General features: G+C 35.5%; 1 protein-coding gene across 1 annotated transcript; it reads left to right on the forward strand.

Annotated features, from left to right (window-relative positions):
* Positions 1 to 300: 300 nt before the first annotated feature.
* On the forward strand, positions 301 to 2,805 carry LOC145054379 (palmitoyl-monogalactosyldiacylglycerol delta-7 desaturase, chloroplastic-like). Its single transcript, XM_079002546.1, has 5 exons — positions 301 to 1,262; positions 1,613 to 1,753; positions 1,821 to 1,961; positions 2,186 to 2,292; positions 2,385 to 2,805. The coding sequence occupies exons 1-5, from the start codon at positions 699 to 701 to the stop codon at positions 2,587 to 2,589; spliced, it is 1,158 nt and encodes a 385-aa protein (XP_078858672.1). The 5' UTR covers positions 301 to 698; the 3' UTR covers positions 2,590 to 2,805.
* The last annotated feature ends 21,174 nt before the right edge of the window (positions 2,806 to 23,979 follow it).

A 23,979-nucleotide genomic window follows, 5' to 3' on the forward strand; every position in this document is an offset into this window, starting at 1 on the left:
TTGACAACTTGATCAGGTTGACGTACCAACAACACTTAACCATCATATAATCATTTTAGTATAACTCAACCTATTTGGATAAATGTAAAACGGGTGTTACAAATGCATGTTTATACCCACTCTTTACGCTAGATTTTTGCTCATTATATTTTAGTGACAGAAACAGACAGAGTCGTATGAACCATGAACAAGAAGTCCCTATGAACTACGACTTCACTATGCGTGTTTTCTATACTCTAAAGTAGAACAAATATATAGCTTTATATGAAGGGAAGAACAGAAAGTCTTGATCGATGATCACACATACAATACAATACTATTTCCAAAAGTTGCAATCAAACTCAAATAGCAAAGCTGTTTACCATGTGTGATTGCAATGGAAGGTCTGGAATTAGCACGACCAGACCATACAACTTGAGTCAACGAGTGGCATAATGAAGCACTTGTTGTACGCATTTTCACAAATAGCTGGTGCGCGTGAACACAGGATAAAAGTACCCATCCACAGAATTGAAATCTTGAAGAATATCAACAATTTAAGATCTTTTGACAAATCTGTGGATGAAATTTCCTATACAAATAAATCTTCACAGCCTTATCGGCATTGCCACGTGGGGTTCTTTATCAACTACGTATTTGATGATCTGGGTAAGATTTGCAGAATTCCGTCGTCGTATTCGTAAAATTTAAATTCAAAAATGGAGATAGAAGCACATCTTTATATACCTATCAAACAAATCAAGGTTGATAAATCAGAACCACCAATGGCGTTGATAGCGCCACCTCCTGCCGCCGAATTCTTTCCAAAACTAATCCACCGCTCAAAATCGGTACCATGTCACCTCTACACCGAACAGCGGCGGGTTATACAGACAAAAACGAGTATCAAAACCACCCACCACCACCACCTCCTCAAAAGACATGCATTGCGAATTGTCAACGCGGTGGTGGAAGGCGGTGGACAGGCGAGAATTTTGTTGTCGGACGTGGTGGTGAAGCGGCCGAAGGAGGTGTATAAGGGTAGGAAATGGAATGCCAAGGACCTGACGACGGCGGGAGTGGTGGTGGCGATGCATTTGCTATGTGGTTTCGCTCCATTTACATTCAGTTGGGGAGCTTTATCGGTAGCGGTGGCGTTGTATGTGGTGACTGGGCTTTTGGGTATTACTCTCTCCTTCCACAGAAATCTATCTCACAAAAGCTTCAAGCTCCCGAAATGGCTTGAATACACGTTCGCTTATTGCGGGGTCCATGCTCTTCAGGTGACAATTAAACATTATTAATTTTTATTTTAGATATACTATAGTCTATATAAAATCAATTTTTTATTTTAATAGCCAACTCTTCTGTTTGTTTATAAACTTATTTGACATATTTATTAAACCAATGATTTTGATAATAGAAATATTATCAAGATTGAACTGACATTTATATCGAAATTCACATAAAATAATCGATTTCGAAAAGGATGATGGTTATAGCTAGTCTTATAGATGTCATTTAAATTACAGTAATCAAATTATAAATATAAAATAAAATGCATATATTTTTGTTTACTCCAGATTGTTCTTATCAAACTCGCCATTGTTGACCTGAAATATGAATTCATCAGGGAAACCCAATAGATTGGGTGAGCACACATAGGTATCATCATCAATATTGTGATTCGGAGAAAGATCCACATAGCCCGATTGAAGGATTTTGGTTCAGTCATATGGGTTGGTTGCTTGATACTGACAACATTACAAAAAGGGTACGGATTTCTCATGTTAATTTCTAACTGTTCACCATTTGATTACTTTCAATGTTTCATGTTGTAGTGTGGAGAGCCGAACAACGTTGGAGATTTGGAGAAACAACCATTTTATAGGTTTCTTAGAAGAACATATGTCGCACATCCAGTAACACTCGCCCTTGTTCTATATGCACTCGGGGGATTTCCTTTTATTGTATGGGGAATGGTATGACACACGTATGCTTTTTTACTTTAAGGCTTTAAGCCATCAAAATTTCCCAAAATAGTAGAATGACTTAATAAGTTTGTGATGAAATTATAAGTTATAACCATAATGAAAGTTGTAGTTCACAACCTAAGACGTAGAGGTTGTTGTGTATCATGATGTTATATCTTATTTCAAGAAAGCGGAAACCTTTTAAGATCACCAATATATTGATTTGAATACAGGGTGTGAGAATAGTTTGGGTGTACCACATTACATGGCTAGTGAACTCGGCTTGTCATGTATGGGGACAACAAGCATGGGACACCGGAGACCTTTCAAGAAACAATTGGTGAGTGATAACCTATTAAAAAAGTTTCATTTTCATTTTGTTTAGATAGATATACACGACATGAAAAATATTGGCAACATGAACATGTAAAGGTGGGTGGGAATACTCGCATTTGGAGAAGGATGGCACAACAATCACCATGCATTTGAATACTCAGCAAAACATGGATTAGAATGGTGGCAGATCGATATGACATGGTATATGATTCGGTTTCTTGAGATAATTGGGGTGGCCGCTGATGTTAAGCTACCAACACAAACTCATATTCAAAGAATGACATTCCCTCCCAAAACTTGATCTTCATAACTCTACTTTGATGTGGATATTGAGCATCAAGTTTCAAAAGACATTTTTCATGTTAGGTGACTAGTTTATAACCTACTGTTTTTTCATGTTTTGTGTATGTGAGGAACCTTGCCACTTATCCTTTTACTTATGTGTGTATATATATACTAAGAGTTTAAAGCATGACTAATTAATGAGCACATGATTATAAGGGCATTTTAGCATGCACATGTATGACTTATTATTATTATTATTATTATTATTATTATTATTATTATTATTATTATTTTTATCATGGTTTTGAAATATTAGTCCCTCACTCCACAAGGTTTTTGCAAAATGTTATATTCGTCTAAATTGGCCAACACATTTCCTCTCTTTTGCGGGACACGTGTAAACCCATGCTTAAGGAGTGTTCATCTGAAACCTACTATATTTTTTAGTTATGATACATGCTTAGCTATGATACATGCATGCATATATCATCATACTATATTATAAATGAAACATTTTTTCTTTCGTCACATCCATTTGAAACTCCCAACTCATCAAATTTCCATTTAATATACTTAATTTATTAACTTAAATATGTTTTTAGTTGTAAACATTATCATATATGGAAGACTTTGTGACTTATCAATATGATATACTTAATTTGTTAACTTCAACATATTGTTAAATAAATAACTTACATGAATATGTCAAATAAGTTTAAAAATTTAATGTAAAATTTAAAACCTAAAGTAAAATATTAAATAATGTTTAAACAAAATTCAATATATGTATTTTTAACATAGTTAAAAGGAAGACATTAAATATAATACATATAAAAGAATCTAAATCAATGAATTAAATTAACTAAAATGTGTCTGAAAACTATATTTTATAATAACTAAAATTCAATTAAGTTGTTTTTAAATTAATTTATAATAATAATAGTTAAAAATAATAGAAACTTAGAAATTAAATTATGTTATATTACAAACAGTTGTTGGTTATTTAAATAATCATCATGATCAAATTAAAACACCGTCAATTTTTTTTAAATTAATAAATCATAACAGTAGTAACTAAAATAGTTGACGAATATAACTAATGCTATACACACGTAAAATATGAGTAGAAACCATTAAATGATTTGATTTTAATAACCGTTATTTTATCTATTGCTCAAATTAATTATAATTTTATATAAAGTAAATGAAATAATTACTATTTTATAGTTAATATATATGATATAAATATTTTCAATAACATAAGATTACCAAAGTTTTAATTTTATTGTGCGCAACGCGCGGATATTCACCTAGTAAAATAATAAATCATCCTTAATACATGCTTACACATGCCATTTTTTGGTATTTTTGAATAAATATTTTTTCTATTTGTCATTTTCTCAATTCTTTTATCTTTTTTTGATTAACACATCATATTTACACTTCAATTAATAATTGCCTTAACTGAAAGTAATCAATAAATTACAATATTATTATTCATATAGTATTTAATATGTATTCTTTTAAATTCAAATTTTAAAATTTAAATTTAAATAAATTTTTGTTTAAATCTTCATATTTAATTTTTTGTTTTATCCAACCCGTACAACATACGGTACTGGTCTCACAACTAGTATATAATCTACACGTGTCATTTTAATACTACTGATTTAATTTTTGCCATGTGTAATTTAAAACCGAATTAAAATTAAATTAAATTAAAACGGAATAATAAAATAAAACAGAATTACACTAATTAAAGTAATCCCATAACTTTTAACAATTTAAATAAGGCAAACCGATATCTACCTATCTAATAGATAAAAGAATATATTTTTGTCACAATGCATTTTCTAAACCCTCTTCTTCTGCTATTTAATTCTTCTCCATTCTAAATCGTCTCCTTCTAGATTTTCTGCAATCTAAGTTTATAAACATATTAATAATATTAACTACATTCCCACATAATGTTCGTTTTTCAAATTCAAATCTATTGCTCTATCGCACAAAATCAGGGCAGAATCGCAAGAAATCACATACATATCTTCTCCCCCCCTTCTCTCACACATACATGGATGGGGAATTCTTCGTCTTCGTCTTCCTCGGAGGTTTTTATTCAAACCCTAATTTATCGAGGATGGTGTTTATCAAGACTCTAATCGAAATCAATCCACTAAAGAGGGTAAACATAGATGCATAAAATTGAGGTTTTCAAACTTTGGGTGCCTATGATGAGTAGGATCTGTTTTTCTATTTATATATGACGTTTTTCTCTGTTTCGGCTCCGACATCTCCTATTTCTTAACCTCCAGATTATCAATTACCCTTTTATAAGTTATAACTATCACATGATCAACTGAGTGCATTTCATTTTTTGTAATGAAGGACTTCATGAAGGGATTGATGTTGTCATAGAGATCATGGATATAAATATAAGTACTGGTAATTTTGAAAGGAGTCAAAGGACGTCGGTAATAACTGATGACTCTTTGGGCTACTATGGGTTGCAGTTTTTCTGTAACATAGTTACACAGAAGTGAAGACTGTTTACTTGGTGGATGTAAATCCATAACACATTTTTGGCATTCCTAACTTTTTGTAATTGTTTGTATTTTTCATTTAAGACCTCAAACTCATTGGAGGTTATGTATAATGGAAAAAAAATTATGAAGTTAGTATTTACAGCTAAGGAAACTCCAAGCATATGGTGAATACTTAAACAAATAACAACATTTATCTATTCATGTTATGTGATCATGAAATTTGTCACCATATTCCTTATGTTTATATATTGGTCAATTAGTTTATAGATTATAAATTAAGGAGGATGTCATATTATATTAGAAGCTTAGAAAACAAGAAATCGTTGTTAATGAATTGATGACAAGAAATGGAATTTAGGCAATAATTGTTATGGAATACTTTTTATAACATCAAACAATGTTAAAAATAAATTGTAAAACAATTTACAGTATATACTAGGGATCAAACAAGCAATCAACTTATTTTGTATTACTTCTATCTTTTATCCCTTGCAAAACAGAATTAAATACAGAGATGGATAAAAAATGTTAATTTTAGACGGTGAATATAAACTTAACAATATGGCATCTAATGTCATATTCATTAAGTCCTTGGACATTTGTGATTCAAGACAATTTTTTAAAATATGTCTAATAGTTTTTTATTAGTACTCGTTTATTCCTTTTGAGAAGAGGGATGAATATTTCTTCCTTACAATGCCCTATTTTTCGTCAAGCTGGAGTTGATTTTGGCAATCATCTCTTCTTCTCTTGTTCTTTGGTTGTGGAAATTCAGAATAGAGTGTTACTTTGGTGGGGCTTGGATGTGCCTATTCTGTTGTGTTATGATAATTGGTTACTTTGTTTGTGGGGTCTCCGGATTAAGAAACTACAAAATGAGTTTCTAAAAGCAGTTTGTTTAGTTGCTTGGTGACTTATTTGGTCGTTTACAAATAAGGTGCTCTTTCGTAATAAGTTACCAAAGAAATATGGTATTTTTGATGATATTGTTTTGCTTTCATTTTCTTGGTGTTAAAATTGGTTTAAGGGGTATTTTAGTTGGCCGGATTGGCTTCATAGTCCTATGTCTATTTTTGTGTAATGCGTTTTTTATTTGTTTTGTTACTCTAGCTTCTTGCTAGTTTGGTTTCGTTAAATTTTATAGCATTCTAAAAAAATAGTTTTTTATTAGTATAAATTAAAGTACTTATGTATTCATAATTTCGGTCGTATTTATTTTGAAATTTTACTTTAAAATCATTAATGTTTATAAGATATTATTTTATTGGACAAACAAAATAATGTTTTTAATTTTAAAATCTATGTTATTTTTTTACTTTATCAATCGTGGTTTCTACGGGTTTAAATCTAATCTGTTATATAATTAAAAACATGTATGCTTAACTAACTTGAGCAACTAAATATATATTAACTAGACAATACTAATACATTTATAGATTATGATAGATCTCACTTATATTTTGTAATAAGGGTTAATTAGATATAAGGATAATAAACTTTATTATGTATGATAAGAAATAATGATATCGATCCATGAATATAATTTGTTATATTTATGGATCTAAATCAATATCTATCATGGTATAAGAAATGAGTAACATAGTAATGTATCATTAGAGAGAAATTAAATCTCAAAATCAATGTATGTTATGGAACAAGAAATAAATAACTGTAACATCCCAAAAATTTTAAGGTAAAATTTTCATTTATAATCCCAAAATCATAAAGTTGCGAAAACATGGGTGGATGCAGTGCAGTCATGCCAGACCCTTCTCTTTTATATTCGAAGTACCTGAAACAATAAACATAAAACTGTAAGCACAAAGCTTAGTGAGTTCCCCAAAATACCATATACCATACATATCAAACATACAATGAGCCATGCCCAACAACTATCGGTCCCCGCTCGGAATAGATCAGTCAATAACATGAGATGGGCCCTGCCTCATCACATTCATCAGGCCCCGCCCGACATTCATACAGACACATAAAACACATGCAAAAATCACTACGATAAATAGAATACAGTACACTCATGAAGCCACAAAAGAAGACCTTGCGAGTATGCCCTACGTACCTAACTCGTATGCCCTGCTTACGGCCTATTGAAGCACAAGATACAAATCACTATTCAAGGATGGGGACTTCTTGCATTCATCACTGGGTGTATGCATACGCGGGCCTAACGTACTCATCAGATGACCAAAACTTCATATTAAGCACTTAGTGCTTAAGACCAAAATGTCCAAACTCAGATCTAACCTCTAAATAAGGTTGTAATCCATAAAGTTGCCAAATTTATTCCTTTACATGTCTTAATGGGAACCAAAACCCATTTTTATCCATCTAAACTTATAATATGAACATCAACTTAAGCATGATTCATCAAAACCCATCAAGATGATATTTTTATGGTTCCTAATAACTCCATAATGGATAAAGTTTCCAAATTTATCCATTTGAATGGTCCAACCAACCAAGATCTAGTCTTTAAGTCTCAAAGGGACCAAAAACGCAACTTTGTCAATTTAATCCATTAAGTCCAAGTCTCAAGCTTTTAGATTTGAATCAATATGATGTTTAGATGGATAAAGTTTCCAATTTATCCATAACAAGGTTACAAACTTTCAAGATCTAAACTTTATTCACTAAAGTGACCAAAAGCTCATAACACCCTAAAACTAGCTAGATCTAACAATTTCATCATAAAGATTCAAACTTTATACCTCCATAAGAGAGATCAAGGTGAAAGAGGTCTGGATCTACAAGCTCCAATGCAACCAACGCTTCTTCGATGAGTTCCTTCTTCTACAAGGTGCAACAAAACACTCCAAAGCACTTGAAAACACATTCATTTTGCTCAAAAGGCTCAAACTAGGGTTAGGGCTTCAAGGGAGGGTGTTGGAGAGGTGGAGGCTGAGAATGGAATGGGTTTGGAGAAGTTAAGGAGCTTAAATAGGGATAAAATCATGAAAATAGGGTTTGGGCACTGATCGTGTATGCCCATCGTACTCAATTTACGTCCAGCGTACTAGGGATGCCCTAGTATGCCTAGCGTACGCGGCTAACCCAAAAATCATCTAAACTTCAAACAGTCATAACTTCTTCGTTTTAAATCTGATTTCAACAATCCTTATATCCATGGAAAGGTAATGAGAAGCTCTACAACCTTATCAATTATACTTTTCCTTAGAACTTCCCTAACGTAAATCCAAAATTCTTAAAAGTCCCGAGCTATCACTTTACAGTTATATACCCTTGTGCTCCAAAGCACCAACCGAACTCTCGATCACATAATTTACATTACCCGCATCCAAAAGGGTCTAAATCTCTCTTTCCTCCAAGGCTCAAAGCCTTATGACAACTGGTCCTCGGGTCACGACCCGAATTATGAAATGATTTGAAACAGGGTGTTACAACTCTCCCCCACTTAAATTATATTTTTTCCTCGAATGAACTCCTTGCTACTCTCCACGAAATCAGACAATCCGACTAAGTCTTCTAGATCCCTAATGAAAGTCGACCCTATAATATGGTGACCTTTCAATAATCGAACCCATTCTTGGCAGAACTCGCATACTTACGACGAACAAATGCATGCTTATGCTAACCTTAACCAATAATGGACATACATCATTACTCAACTCATATCCAAGGATCCAATAACTTATCCGACTTTCTGACATGCAAAACCATTTCGAAATACTATCAATAGGACCTATCTCTGCAATACGAACCAAAAGAAATCACTCTGGTCCTAAATCTAGACTACACTTTTGGTAGACAGAATCCTAAGCATACCTTGTTGTTGAAAAGATCTTTCATAAAAACAAAGGTGACTCCCAACGTGAGTCTTAACCCCTTTTGAGAACTGGGAACATAATTCACATCCTGAAATCCAAAGATTTACACTTACATTCTATCTGAAATCTTCCAATTCCATGACGACCTTCCACTAAACCGAGATATAAAATCCCCAATCCACCGAGGAAACTGGCAGTCTTACATCTGATCCAGCCACAAGGCTCCAATTAAGAGTATAACTAATAAGGGCTACCCCAGCCTAACCACCACATGGTTACCAACCACTTACCACAGAGTTATCCCACCCTAAATGTGATCCAATACCTTGCTCAATCCAATCTCCCACTGGGTCTCACCCAATATATTACAACCAAACGGGCCTCGCCCAATCTTGACAAATGAATGGGTGTCACCCACGGATCTCACGCAATTTGCACAAACGCATGAACCTCTCTCACATAATCGAGTGTTGTACAGGCCTAGCCTCACCTCGGATCCAATGATCCTCATTCCAAACAAATAATAATCCTTCGACAATATTGTCCGCCTTGACCCATACATACGTTTATCCTCTTTCAGTCTAATGGCCACCCATACAATGGCCAACCTCATTCTGGTGAATGCTACGACTACATCGTAGACTTACAACACTTCCCTGACAGCCTATCATCCTTGTGTATGCTACGACTACCCCATAGTCTTACAACATTTCCATACTGTCTTTGTCATACTAATGGCCTTACTGTCTATCTACTATACCAACCGTAATCATCCTGAGTCAAACCTGCATTCGACTATACCCCAACCAGGTTTTTAGTTTATGCTTCAAACCCTAAAGACTTAGTCAGACAATAATAGGCAGAGAGACCCCAACACAACCCTTAACATGTTCCTGCCCACATAACCACCATTCGTCACTACTAATGACCAATGAAACCTGAATATCTATTCTTGTGCAACCCTTAGACCAAAAGATTCTCCCCCACTTGGATTCGACTATGCTCTTCCAATCCACAAAATTTATGAATTCTCAATCCATCTCACAACCTTACAATTCAAACTTTCGACAACCCGATCTCACAAGAACTAGCATTCCATTACTAACCAATCTTTAGCGATCACACACATTCCAAAACCATATGTACACTTCCCGAAATCTCAACGAGCACAATAATACCAAGTACTTCCTATTATACAACTCTAAATCCTTAAGTCACTTCAGCTCATGAAAAAGAACTATAACCTGTGCTCGGAACATACGGATCCCCAATCCAACTACCGACTTATCGAAAAAATTCGACACACTCTATATATTTCTATCAATGTCCATTTAAATCCTTTCGACAATCCAAACACCCCAACAAACCTATGAGATTAATTCATCACTCACACCCTAGAGTGATGGTGCACTTTGGCTTTTGCCCTACCAACAGTAGTAATTGATTCAAAGCTTATCAACAATCAGTTGACATCCCTCCTGAGCGATACAAGCACTCCTGACTTCTGAGTTTTTTGTCCCAGGTGGGGACAACCGGTTTCTACTAGATCTTTTCGTTAAATCTCTTTATGCGAGTACCACCCTTGCATCTAGAAGATATGAATTTGACAGATACCCATCCGACACTTGCGTTTTGAGCAATCGTTTATACCTATCAACAACGAAAAACTTTCACCAGCTCGAGTTTTAATATTCCCATAAACTTGATGACTACTGAACTTACACCCACGATCAAACCCATTCCGCATTGCCTTGAAACCATGAAGAACCTTTACATATCCTACATTCAAACTCGACATGCCCACCTTGTGGATTACTTGAATTCTTACTGATACTACCAAATATCGGATCGACTGCTAATATTTTCTTACTATAAGCTTGTTCCGATGATGGATGATGCCTCCCACATCAAAATCCAAAACTGGCTCACCCGAAATCCCTTAAACATTGTACTCGGTATCCAAAATGGCATATGAAGATTCTCAGGAAAAAATGTCTAGACCATCATGAAGAGAGCTCTAATTTTTTGGTGCACACTTAGATAAACCACATATAGCATCTCATACACAATTATACAATCATAAACATGACTAATAAGAGCGTGAAGGAAGTGAATACAACACATACCTGTAACGTCAAATGATGGAACTCAGATCCCCTCGGCCTGTTCCTTAGCATAGGAACCTCCACTCTGCTCTCGCGACCATCAATAATCCTCAAAGTGGCTGGAGCAGGTGCCCTCACTGATCTTCTCATCAACTTCGGACATTTGACCTTCTTGTGGCCCACTTGGTTGCAGTGAAAACATAACGAGCTCGTCCCTTGGGGATAATCCCTGATGACATGATCAATTGCCACACTTATAGTAACCCATACCCCTAGATCGACAAACCCCATCGTGCATCTTCCCGCACGTGCTGCACTGAGTTCGGCCTTATTGACCCCTCACCCATTGATCTTGAATCTTGGGCCTCTTTGCCTGGGCCCCCATGGTCTGAACCTGCTCTGGCTTCCTCTTCCCGAGGTTCTCCAAATCAATCTCCCATTCACGGGTTCCATCAATCACATCATTCAGGGTCTTGCACCCTAACATGCTCACAAACTCCCTTGCCAACAGCTACACTATGATATCTACCACAACCTCCGCCCTAAACTGGGTAACAAACTCTTCCCAAGGCATAGTCTCCAACTCAGTAAGCATAATAGATTGTATAACCAATTCCCAACAACTCCCTGCCGCATGATGCAAGAGATCCAAGGCAAACCCCACCTTGGATCCTATGGGATAGGGACTAGTGCGGAAGACACCTTCTAGCTCTATAATCCAACGTGAACTCAAAACCCTGCAGTCCTCTCACTAATTGGCTCATCACCCAAGCCAGGACCAAAACCTGAACCTTCTCCATGCGTTCTCATCACCATTCTTGAAAACCAATCATACACATGATCAAAACATACCCAGATAATCCTCATCCCACCGGCTTCCTAGATTCTTTGTGACTCTCCTCGATTCGAAGATGGATCTTGTGCTTTCAGTAGTATGTGCCCAATACTAACTTCCACACTTATCCATAATTTCCTCAAGAATCATCCCGAATCCTCCAAGTCACTTTCTCAAACTGATACTCTAGATACCCGCTAAGCATCGCAACCAATCCACTACAAAACATCCTAGGTTCTCCTAGGTTCCCGACCTCACCCTGCCATTAGCTGCTGAAGAACTCCTAATAATGTTAGTTAACAACTTCATGAATACAATCACATGTAACAAAGCTTAGATAATCCTTTGAGTAAAAGACTCATCCTTACAACGATTTGACTCAAACGGATCTGCACAGTATGGTCAAATCCATCACTCTGAGATTATTTAACCTATGCAACATGTGACTTAACATATTCACTTAATAGTTAACTCACATCATCAAGAGTCCCTCAAAGCACAAAGTAAGCTGCATTTGTACAGTAGCACTCCAAGCCACAGCCACACACAGGGCATGTCAACTTACTTCTTGCCAAGAAAGATTCCAAATCTAGTATAACATCCAATTCCTCTTAGGCTATAAGGGATCACATACCGGCCAATCCATCCAATCATATGGAATCCATATATACTAGCATGCAACTCTAAAAGCTAAAAGAATCAATCATATAAAGGCATCTCTCCTAGCACGAAATCCTGAGCAGATCCTTAGCCCTAATCTAGCATGTAATTCTCATAACAAGCCTGTATGGGTATTTTGGGAATCACTTAATTGAGCTCGGCTGATTGCACACACCACACCCCTTTCTTTTATTAGAAAATCCTTAACTAAAACTTTGATTTTATGAAAAATCTACCAAACCCTCAGTTTGAGTTTAGACACACCCAAGAGTATGCCTGAATTCCTCAAAACAAGGCTCTGATACCAACTTGTAACATCTGAAAAAATTTAAGGTAAAATTTTCATTTATAATTCAACCATAAACGCTATTTGGCCTTTCCAATCATTTCAAAATATATCAAAGTAAAAATACTTGTCAGAGTACAATCCCAAAATCATAAAGTTGCGAAAACATGGGTGGATGCAGTGCAGTCATTCCAGACCCTTCCATTTTATATCAGAAGTACCTGAAACCATAAACATAAAACTGTAAGCACAAAGCTTAGTGAGTTCCCCAAAATACCACATACCATACATATCAAACATACAATGGGCTATGCCCAACAACCATCGGTCCCCGCTTGGAACATATATGTTAATAACATGAGATGGGCCCCACCTCATCACATTCATCAGGCCCCGCCTGGCATCGGGCCCTACCCGACATTCATACAGACACATAAAACACATGCAGAAATCACTAAAACAAATAGCATACAATACACTCATCAGGCCCCACCTAACATCGAATCCCATACGGTATACATATCACATACTACACATGAAAGAGTCTTAATAACAACTAGCATCCTAATCATAATAATTCATAGGCCGACATTGGTGCCTTCGACCCACCAAACACAGTGATAAGACTCACCTCAATCTGAGATAAACTGAGACACACGCGCTGTTACCACCAAAAACCTTACACTAGACATATTCAAATATCTTAATCAATAATTAAGGTCATTTCCGAAAATCCAAGATCCAATCAATATTCTATACTTCCAATGGGTAAAAGACCATTTTACTCTTCTCATATCTGATCCAATATCCCATGCCCCAAACTCCAAAAGACCTAAGGCCTAAAAGGCCTAAAAGAAGACCTCGCGAGTACTTCCAGCGTACCCAACTTGTATGCCCCGCATACGGCCAACTGAAGCAAAAGGTAAAACTCGCTAAAGCTCAAGGACGGGGATTTCTTGCATTATGCTGAGCGTACGTATATGTACGCCGAGTGTACTCATCAAATGACCAAAACTTCATACTAAGCACTTAGTGCTTAAGACCAAAGTTTCCAAACTCAGATCTAACCTCTAAATAAGGTCTTAATCCATAAAGTTTCCACCTTTATTCCTTTACATGTCTTAATGGGACCCAAAACCCGTTTTTATCCATCTAAACTTATAATATGAACATCAACTTAACCATGATTCATCAAAACCTATCAAAATGATATTTCTATGGTTCCTAATAACTCCATAATCCAACTTTATCCATTAGAATGGTCCAACCAACCAAGATCTAGTCTTTAAGTATCAAAGGCACCAAAAACGCAACTTTTTAAAACTTAATTCATTAACTCCAAGTCTCAAGTTTTGATATGTAAGTCAATATGATGTTTAGATGGATAAAGTTTCCAACTTTATCCATAAAAAGGTCACAAACTTTCAAGATCTAAACTTTATTCACTAAAGTGACCAAAAGCTCATAACACCCAAAAATAGCTAGATCTAACAATTTCATCATCAAGATTCAAACTTTATACCTCCTAAAGAAAGATCAAGGTGAACAAGGTCTGGATCTATAAGCTACAATGCAACTAACGCTTCTTCGATGAGTTCCTTCTTCTCCAAGCTACACCAAAAACAATCCAAAGCACTTGAAAATACCTTCTTTTTGCTCACAAGGATCAAACTAGGGTTAGGGTTTCAAGGGAGGGTGTTGGAGAGGTGGACGTTGAGAATGAAATGGGTTTGGTGAAGTTAAGGAGCCTAAATAGGGCTCAAACCACAAAAATAAGGTTTGGGCACGGATCGTGTACGCTTAACATACTCAATTTACGCCTAGCGTACTAGGGATGCCCTAGTACGCCCAACGTGCTCCTTGTACGCCCAACGTATGCGGCTAACCCAAAAATCGTCTAAACTTCAAACGGTCCTAACTTCTTCATTTCAAATCCGACTTTGATGATCCTTGTATCCACGGAAATGTAATGAGAAGCTCTACAACCCTATCAACTCTCATTTGCCTTAAACTTTCTTAACTTAAATCCAAAATTCATAAAAGGCCCAAACTATCACTTTACGGTTATACCCTTGGGCTCCAAAGCACCAACCGAACTCTCGGATCACCTAATATACATTACCCACATCTAAAGGGGTCTAAATCTCTCTTTCCCCCAAGGCCTGAAGTCTTATGATAACCGGTCCTCGGGTCACGACCCCGAATTATGAAACCATTTTAAACAGGGTTACAGTAACATAACAATGTATGTTACGGAACAAACACAATTTATGTTTATGTAAATCCCACACCTTCAACTTATTTTTCTAGCACTTTAAGTTACATTTTGAATGTAACAATACCATTTTCATGCACAAACCCATCATTCTTCCACGAATAGTCAACAATACCTTAAAACTCATCTTCAAGCAACAAAGAATGGAACTTATGGAATGACAAAGGACCATAGTCATCAATATTCACCTCCCTAAGAAGATGGGGTCAATGATATGATAGGTTTCGATGAGGATCTAGTCCCGAAAGATTAGAAAAAACATCTAGAATACAGGAGGAAACTAAAAAAAACATACTGAGCTTACTCATTTTGTTAGCATATTTATTTGTTGAAGTAAAATAATAACCTCCTAAAGGAATATCAACCAACTCAACATCTTGGATAAAGTCATTGAAGATGTCAGCTTGGTTGTTACCGAACATCGACTAAAACCTTAAGAATCAAATCTAACTCCATTAAACTCATCCATAATCACCACCTTGACATTTCGTCTTAAGATAAGAGCCTAAATCATGTGTTCTAACACATTTTTAAGTGTATAGTGGCAAGGGTTCCATACACAAAGATTGGTTCAATTTATTTATCTAGATGATCTATTTCTAACATCCCAAAAATCTTGAATTTTTTTTTGCATTATTAAAAGACATTTTTATAAAACCATAAGATAAACAAACATTGTTTTCAAAACAAATCCATAGAAATCAGAGTATCAAAATAATCTCTCACGACATAAATGAATAGGAGGATGTGTATGATCACGCCTTTGCATTTCCCCGATCATCTGAAGTACCTAAAACCATTTAAATCCATAACTATAATCTAAAGCTTAATGAGTTCCCCTAAAAGAACTCATACAACAATACATATACAATGCATGAACATTGGACCCACAACACAAGGTTAGACCGCCCCCTAATCCTACAACATAAAGCTGGACCGTTCTCGAGCTTGTAGCATATAGTTGGATCCCTCTCGGGTATGTTTACCTTTAGTACAAAGCAATACCAACTCAACACATCCACACTATGTCGACATATGCACCAAAAAAATAACACGCAAGCACATGTAATCGTAGTAGATCTACCAGTCGAACAAATCACTACAACATAAAAACATTCTATACACAAGGACACATACTACAATACAAACTATAATGAGAAAACTTACCTGCTAGCTATCAGATATCTACACAGCTTACTAGAAGACAAGAACCGATACTACAAGTCACCTATTCATCAAATAGAGACAATTTTTGGATTAGTGTTTAAGTCCATAACTATTTTGGTATGTACTTGACCCGATTATGAGCATGGTCCTTTTGGGTTGCCTTCACCATAGCAATATGTAGGATGATTTAAGGAGAGAAAGGTTTAAATGTGATTTATTAATATATTATAAGAATAATATATTAAAGGAGAAATCATATTGTTTAATTAGTATTAGTCAAGAATTAATTGATAATTAATTTTGTGGCTAAAAGAGATTAATTAAATTTAGGGGACTGGACTGCAGTTATTGGATAATTGAGTTATTGGGCTAAGGAATGCTAAAGGAATAAGGAGTAAACGAAATTATGATGGAAGCCCATCATATTTTCGTCCATGGCCTTATCCAGAAGGTTCCATGGGCTGCTTAGAGTTTAAGCTGTCCATTAGGGTTTTGACTGAAACCCTAGCAGCCCACACAAGTATATAAAGGACCCCTTAGGCCCCAAAAACGTGTGGAACTAATTCTATAGGGTTTCTAGTCGTTTTTGGGCAGCCTCCTTTCTTCTCCTCTTCATCCAAGTTGCATAAGGTGTTTGTGTCTCCATTAGAGGTGCAGCACTTGAGGCACTAAGCTTTTAAAGCCAATCCAAGCAAGGAATTGATTGTTATTGCTATATAACAATCAAAGGTAATTCTCTAAACCCTAATTCAGTTTATAACATGTTAGATCTAAGTTTATTAGTCTTGGATTCAAAGCATGTACAATAGAGAAATCTAGATCCAAGCATTAGGGTTTGTATGAGCACATAGGATTGTTTCTTATGCACAAAACCTATCAGTGGTATCAGAGACTTGATTGGTTTCTGTTGTATGTGATGCTATGTTGAATTATTTACTGAAAAACGAGTTTTTTTTGCCTCTGCCCGACACAACTCGGTGAGTCAGTATCTGGACTCGGCGAGTCCAGGTCTGACTCGGCGAGTCAGTTCGTCAGGCAGAGTGTATTTCGGGATTTAGCTGCTGTTTTGACTTGGATTTAATGCTTAATTCGTTTTTGAAGTTAAAATCCGATTTTTATCTTAAATTAATGATTATCCTTGCCAAAACAATAGATAATTTCAAATCTTTTAAATATTGGTTGTTTATATGATAAATATGGGTTATTTCAAATTATTTGGTAATTATCTAGTGACTAAAATAAGATTAGGTCAAATATAGATAATTATGAAATTAATTGTTTAATTTGAATTATTTGTTATTTGATCCCTAATGTTTTGAAATGTTTCAAAACTTGCCCTCAAGTTTTGGAATTTAAAATTTGACTAAAAGTTTAATTTTGAAATGTTAAATTCTAAAACCCTATTAATTTGAAAAGTTCAAATGACACCCTTATGGTTTTATTAACAAATTAAAGTGCATAATTAAAAGTGATTTAATAAACCCATAAAGTTTTTGGTTTACATTTAATTAAAATTAAAAGTATAATTTACTAAGTTAAACCACCTAATATTTTAAAAGTGTAAAATACACCCTATACTATACATAACATTAAAAGTCTAGTATTATATATGTATGAGTAAACAATCAGTCTTACCGTTAGTAGGCCTCATTCACGAAGCTGGTCTATAAGGGGTGTTTAAGGAAATTGCCTATAAAATGACGATTGAATGTGTATCCACTCTTACCCACCGCACTCTTGACTAGTGGAGGGTCGTTAGCCGAACGGGTAGGATAGGACATAAACCTTCCATTATAAGTATAATGAAGTACAAAGTAACTAAATGCTTTTTCAAATTCCCAAATCATAGTTACTTTAGGAAAAATGTGAAATTGTATGCTAATCCATAGAATTACACTTCGTACCCCTGTCAAACGTTAGTGGAGCGTGTGTGGTTAACCGGCACACTAATTTAGGGATGACATTGGTAGCGAAGGGTGACTCAATGTTTGTCATAGATCAATGGAGCGTGTGTGGTTAACTGACACATTGATTAGGTGATTGTAGCATTGGGTGCACCACGTGATTCGTATGGTTATTCACACCTTATTTGTGATCCTCGGCATCCTAGTCACAAATAGTAGGGCATAATCGAGATTAAACATGCCATTGAAAAGTTCAATGAATCTCAAAAGATCTAGGAGTTTCAATTCATTTAAAACTTAAACTTCCTTTCGTTTTTCATGGTGGAAATTGGTAAATCGTCATTTACCTACCTTCAAATATTTTGCAACTAGATTACGGCATCCCTCTTTTAGGTTGTAGAATATTGTGTTGGATCCTAGCCTTAATAACTCATTTGGGTGTTTTATTAAGGACTCAATCAACTTAACTTGAATTTTCTCCCGTTTTATAGATGTCTGACTCTAACCGTGGTATTCCCGAATCCCAAGGAAAAAGTGTTCCTAATGAAAGTGAAAGCTTGATTCAAAGTGAAGGATCACTGTGGACTAGCTTGATTTCACTTCCTCCTCTTCCTCCCATTGTTCTCCCTAACCCTAATTATCGAAGATTTGAAAGGTTCAAGATCACTGAATCCCTATTGGAAATGGAACATCAAGATGGCAAACCCATGTGTGCTCACATCCTAGGGATGAAATCACACATTGATAGGTTGATTATGTTGGGTGCGTCTATCTCAAATAAGTTGGCTGTGGACTGGGTTCTTCAGTCACGCCCTGAATCATATGATAAGTTCATAAGAGAGTATTATATGATGAAACTTGACGCAACCCTCATTGACTTGACTTACATGCTTATTGCTACTGAATCAGAAATGATTTGGCGAAGTAATGGAGCATATTTGTTTGATAACTCAACCAACCATGCTTCCATGGACACCACCTGTTCCTGCTGCTAAGGGAAGGGGCAATGGATACGAAGCTGCCCGAAGGACCTGAAGAATCTAAGAGATATGAGAGTCGATAAGTATGGCTCTACTTCAGGTATAAAATCCACTATCTAACTCCACTTAAATTCCTATTCTTTATTCATAATGTGATAAGATTACATTTGCATGTTTTGCAGGATTAGAGAAAAGAGAGGAAGTTTGATGGAAGAGCAAGATGAGTCTGATCACGAAGAAATGGATTTCGATCGCATGAATTCGAAGATCAGATTTTGAGCTTAGGAAGTTATGATAGATTTGTTAGGAGTATATGCTTACATAGTTTTTCATTTGAATTTTGCATTGTAAGGACATGTTTTCCGCTGTTTTCATGAATAAAATAAATTTTTGTTTTTATCTTATTTGTTTATGCTTGCAATGAAATATATGAAAAATTGATGTTTGTGTACTTCTATTATTAGCAAAATGGATTTGATTCTTAATTATCTTATTTGTGGAAACGTCAAAAGTTTACCAAATAGGGAGAGTTTCTCATCGCTCAAGTTTCAATTGGACATAAACTTGGAATCATGCAATGTGTATTGTATGATGAATGAAAAAACTTTCACATTTGGGAAACTTAGACTAATTCTTTAGCAAAGTGTCAATTGAAGGACAAGGAGATCAAGTACACAAGGTTGTGCGTTGATCGAGTCCACCACAAGAGTGGCAAAGATATTCGTCATGATTTACTAAAGTTTAGTAAATATGATTATACTTATAAGATTAAGTGTAATTCTGAGTTGATTGAAAGAGTTTCAATGAATAGTAGAACGAATAAAGAAGAATCATGTAGGCAGAAAGATAAAAGTTTCTCTTTTCTAAGAAGAAGGGAGAGTACCTTTTATTGTGTTTTATGATAAGTCTTAAAGATTAAGAACCATGTCTCAATAAATCCTCTAAGTGAGTCTTAGTGCAATTGCATGTCTAAGAAGAGGAATCGAGTATTGTAGAAATGGTTAAATCAATAAGTCAATCATACTTCGTTCCAATATCAAGTCTTAGAGTCAAGATTGTGACATTGAGTGAAAAGTCTTAAGTAGGTTTATAACACTCATCAAATGTGGAACTTGGAAAAGTTTTCTTATTCTTGCACATTTGAAATTGGTAAGTTGTGTTGTCTTGGATAAGACAAAGAACAACTAGGACCAATTATGTGAAGTGTTTTGTCTTGATAAGAACTACACTAACTCTTGAATATTTGCTTTGTCAAGAAATGTTTCTTGACAAGAGAATCTTATATATCAAGGATTCAGTGGGAGTCTTAATGGTCTTGAAAGGTTTCAAGAACAAATCAAGAATAAACCTTATAGATCATCACTAGCACACGACTTGAGGTTTACAACCTGTCGTGCTGACATTATTTTGTTTCTATGCTATTCCAATTGAGTTAATTGTGTATGTGAGTTCTATGAGTTCTCATTTGAATGCATACTAGAGCCTTACTTGATTGATAGTACATTGATATGTAAGGACAAATTACTAAACTACTTGGAAGACATGGTGGGCACTCGTGTTACCATAAGACAAGAAATCAAGATTAAGAAAGTTCAGTCCATATGAGGTTGAATTTGTCACAAACTTTGGTTTTGGAAAATTCACATGGATAGGAACTCATACACCATAAAATCTAAGTGTCATAAGATTCCCTCCTTCATGAAAATGACTGTGAGGAAATGCTTTCACTAAGAGAGATCTTAAGAAGATAGCAATTGTGAAAATTGTATTCTCAAATTCGATTATGGTTACGGCATCGCTTTCCATAGTTCGAATTGTGAGATTTGGCAATTAGTTTGAACAATTGGAACTTAGTAACATAAGTTCTAAATTGTTTAAGCACACATATGAGCTATCTAAGGCAAAGGTGTATAAGTTTAAGAAGCTTAGATAAAGGCTTATCGAAGCATCTGGTATCAAAAATGTGAATTTCAAAAATTCAACGGGCATTGTTTTTCTGGAAGTTCATTTGTTTTCTGAATACATGTCAAAGCTAGTGGGAGCATAAGTGTTATGCTTATATGATAATAATCATCATGATAGTGGGAGCATAAGTGTTATGATTGTATGTCACAACTAGAAATTTTGTGTCATGTAATCTATACACTCAAGTTAAATGTGGAAATCAAAAACTCAAAGAGCATGTATGATGCTTACTCCATGACATCTAATTTTCAAGCAAGTGCACCATACAAATACTACTAATAGTCAATAAGCAATTGGAAACCCTAGAAGTTCTTGTCTAGGTCCATTTTGGACTAGGACTTCCTTATTGAACCCATTGGGCCAATAAGCCTCCAATTTGACTATCATGGGATTAGAACCTTTAAATGGGCTCTAATTGGACCCACGTTTATTTATTTCAACATTTCAGGCCATATTGGGCCTAGAATGAAATAAATTAAATATTATGAATCATAATTAACTCAAACTAGCCCAACAAAGTGTGAAAATCATATTATATTTTTTTTGGTCAAAAATCATCCAACTTAACTCCTATATGGGCTTAGGGGCAATAAAGCCCAAAAACTCTTTTTCCCTTCCATATTCTCGGCCCGAGGCCCAAATCCAAGAAGAGAAGAGGGGTTTGACTTTCTCATGCCACCTCACTTTTGCATGGGGGATATCCAAGCCTTTACAACCTCAAGGCCGAGATCTTCATCATAGTGTGTTAGGGCCGAAAATCACTTCAAACTTCTTCCAATCCTCTCCAAAACCGAAACCACACCCAAGGTGAGCTTCATACCCCCTTATTTTCGGTTTTTATAAGTTTTGTGGGGGGGGGGGGGGGGAATACAAGCAAATGTGTAGATCTATCATTATTTGTATGCCTTGTATGATTTCTATGCTTATATGTGTGTTTTTGTGTGATTATGATGTTGGATCTAGTCATAAGCCCCTAAAAATCGAGATATACTTTATGTTAAATGATACTAGCATCAATTATATTTCTACATACAAATTATTCCAAGAAAAATAGCTAAGTGGCTTAATAACATCTTCTTTGGGCTAAAAACTCATTTTTTGGACACAAAATGTTAAAAATGTAAAGTTAAAGGGCCCAAAATGACATATTACGAATTCTGATGGGTGAAATGAGTCAAAACAGTTTCAATAATGTATTTTCTGGAAATATACCCTTTTGGAGGATTAAAAATATAAATTTCAAGCTTAATGGGCTAAAAATGACATTTTCGGCCCAATAGGGCCCAATATGCGAAATTTTCCAATTTGAGGGGCTGAAACTGTGTTTTTCTGTAAAACAGTGGACTACTAGTGTTCTAAGTCCTTTTCAAAGGTTAAAAATAAGGACCAAAGTTGCAAAATTTTTCCAATTTGGGCCAAAAGTGTAAAAATTGCGAAAAGAGAGGTTACAGCCGAAAAACTGTGTTTTGAGGGACTAAAACTGTTTTCAACTAAAAATGTGCTGAAAAATATCAATTTCAATAAGTTTTGGTGTTAGAATGCCAAGAAAAATGGTTTAAGGACTAAACCGGAAATTAATTTATTCAAAGGGTTGAAAAAGTAAATTTACAAAATAAAGAGGGCTGTAAACAGAAAAATTTCAATGTTAATTCAATACATCCGTTGTGATCAAATATTGACACTGCAACTACCGACGAATTACAATACACAACAACACCAAAAATCATTATCAAACGAATTGATTCGGTCTCGAATCAATAACAAATCTGAAACTACTAACACGACGACAACTCGATTCATACATGGAAAATTTGGGAATTCAATACACACGTGAGAGTGCACAGACGTCGATACACCATCTTTGGACCCAAAAGTGTAAAATCTTGTTTGTTGGGCCTAGCTAGCCCAATGACCTGATCTTTAGGCCCGAAGACATCAACCTTACGAGTTGTTGGGTCTTACATGATCCAACACAGCGTAAAAGGGCTTTCAATGGCAAACGTGCTGCTGGTCCCCAAGGGTCCTTCGGTACTGCTAGCGAAGTTGAGATTTCTCCAATGCGAGTTGGGCTAAGGGCCCTTCGCATTCTCTATAGCCTTGAACGACGTAGGGAATTACCGGGGGCTTCGCACCTTCTTTTTCCTCTCGGTCGTGGGGCTACATGAGTCCGGGGGGTTGGATTATGTGAATAAGTGCGAGCGACGCCTAAGGGATCGTTAGTACGGTTGTCAACTGGTCGTTTTCATTAACGTACGTTACAACAATTCACAACCCACTGTTAATCCAACGTCTCCGGAGCTCAACGAATACACCTGTCGTAACGAAATAACAACACATAAACTAATTAAAGTAAATTGATAGGAAAACGTCGGGTTTTCCTAGGGTTTTCAATTAATACACTTTTGAACTACATACCGAGTCTTACAAATCGTATTCTTACATTTATAGAAACAAACAAGCATACTTATGGATCTTCATACTTTTTATACTAAGTTCTTTTCAGAAAATATCGGATTTTCTGGTGGTTTCAAACAATACAAAACATTGGATTTCAAACATTACTTATGAACTCACCAACATTTCATATGTTGACGTTTTTCAAAATACTTGTATTCTCAGGTAACAGATAAAGTGAAGAAAGAATTGTACTCTATGATGTTTTGCGGTTGTTTAATTAACAATGAACAATTTATTTTGGGGAATGTAATATTTTGAGACAATGTAATGGATGTAAACACTATCAGTTGTAATATTTAAATGTTGGTGATGAATGGTGTTATGTTTCATGTATATTCATTGTGATGGTATTCAATTGAGTCACAACAGCCCCCGGACGTTTCCGCCGTCTGATTCGGGGGTGTGACAGGTTGGTATCAGAGCTTT

Source organism: Lactuca serriola, chromosome 5 (assembly GCF_051521515.1).
Source record: "Lactuca serriola cultivar US96UC23 chromosome 5, Lser_US96UC23_V15, whole genome shotgun sequence".
Lineage (NCBI taxonomy): Eukaryota > Viridiplantae > Streptophyta > Magnoliopsida > Asterales > Asteraceae > Lactuca > Lactuca serriola.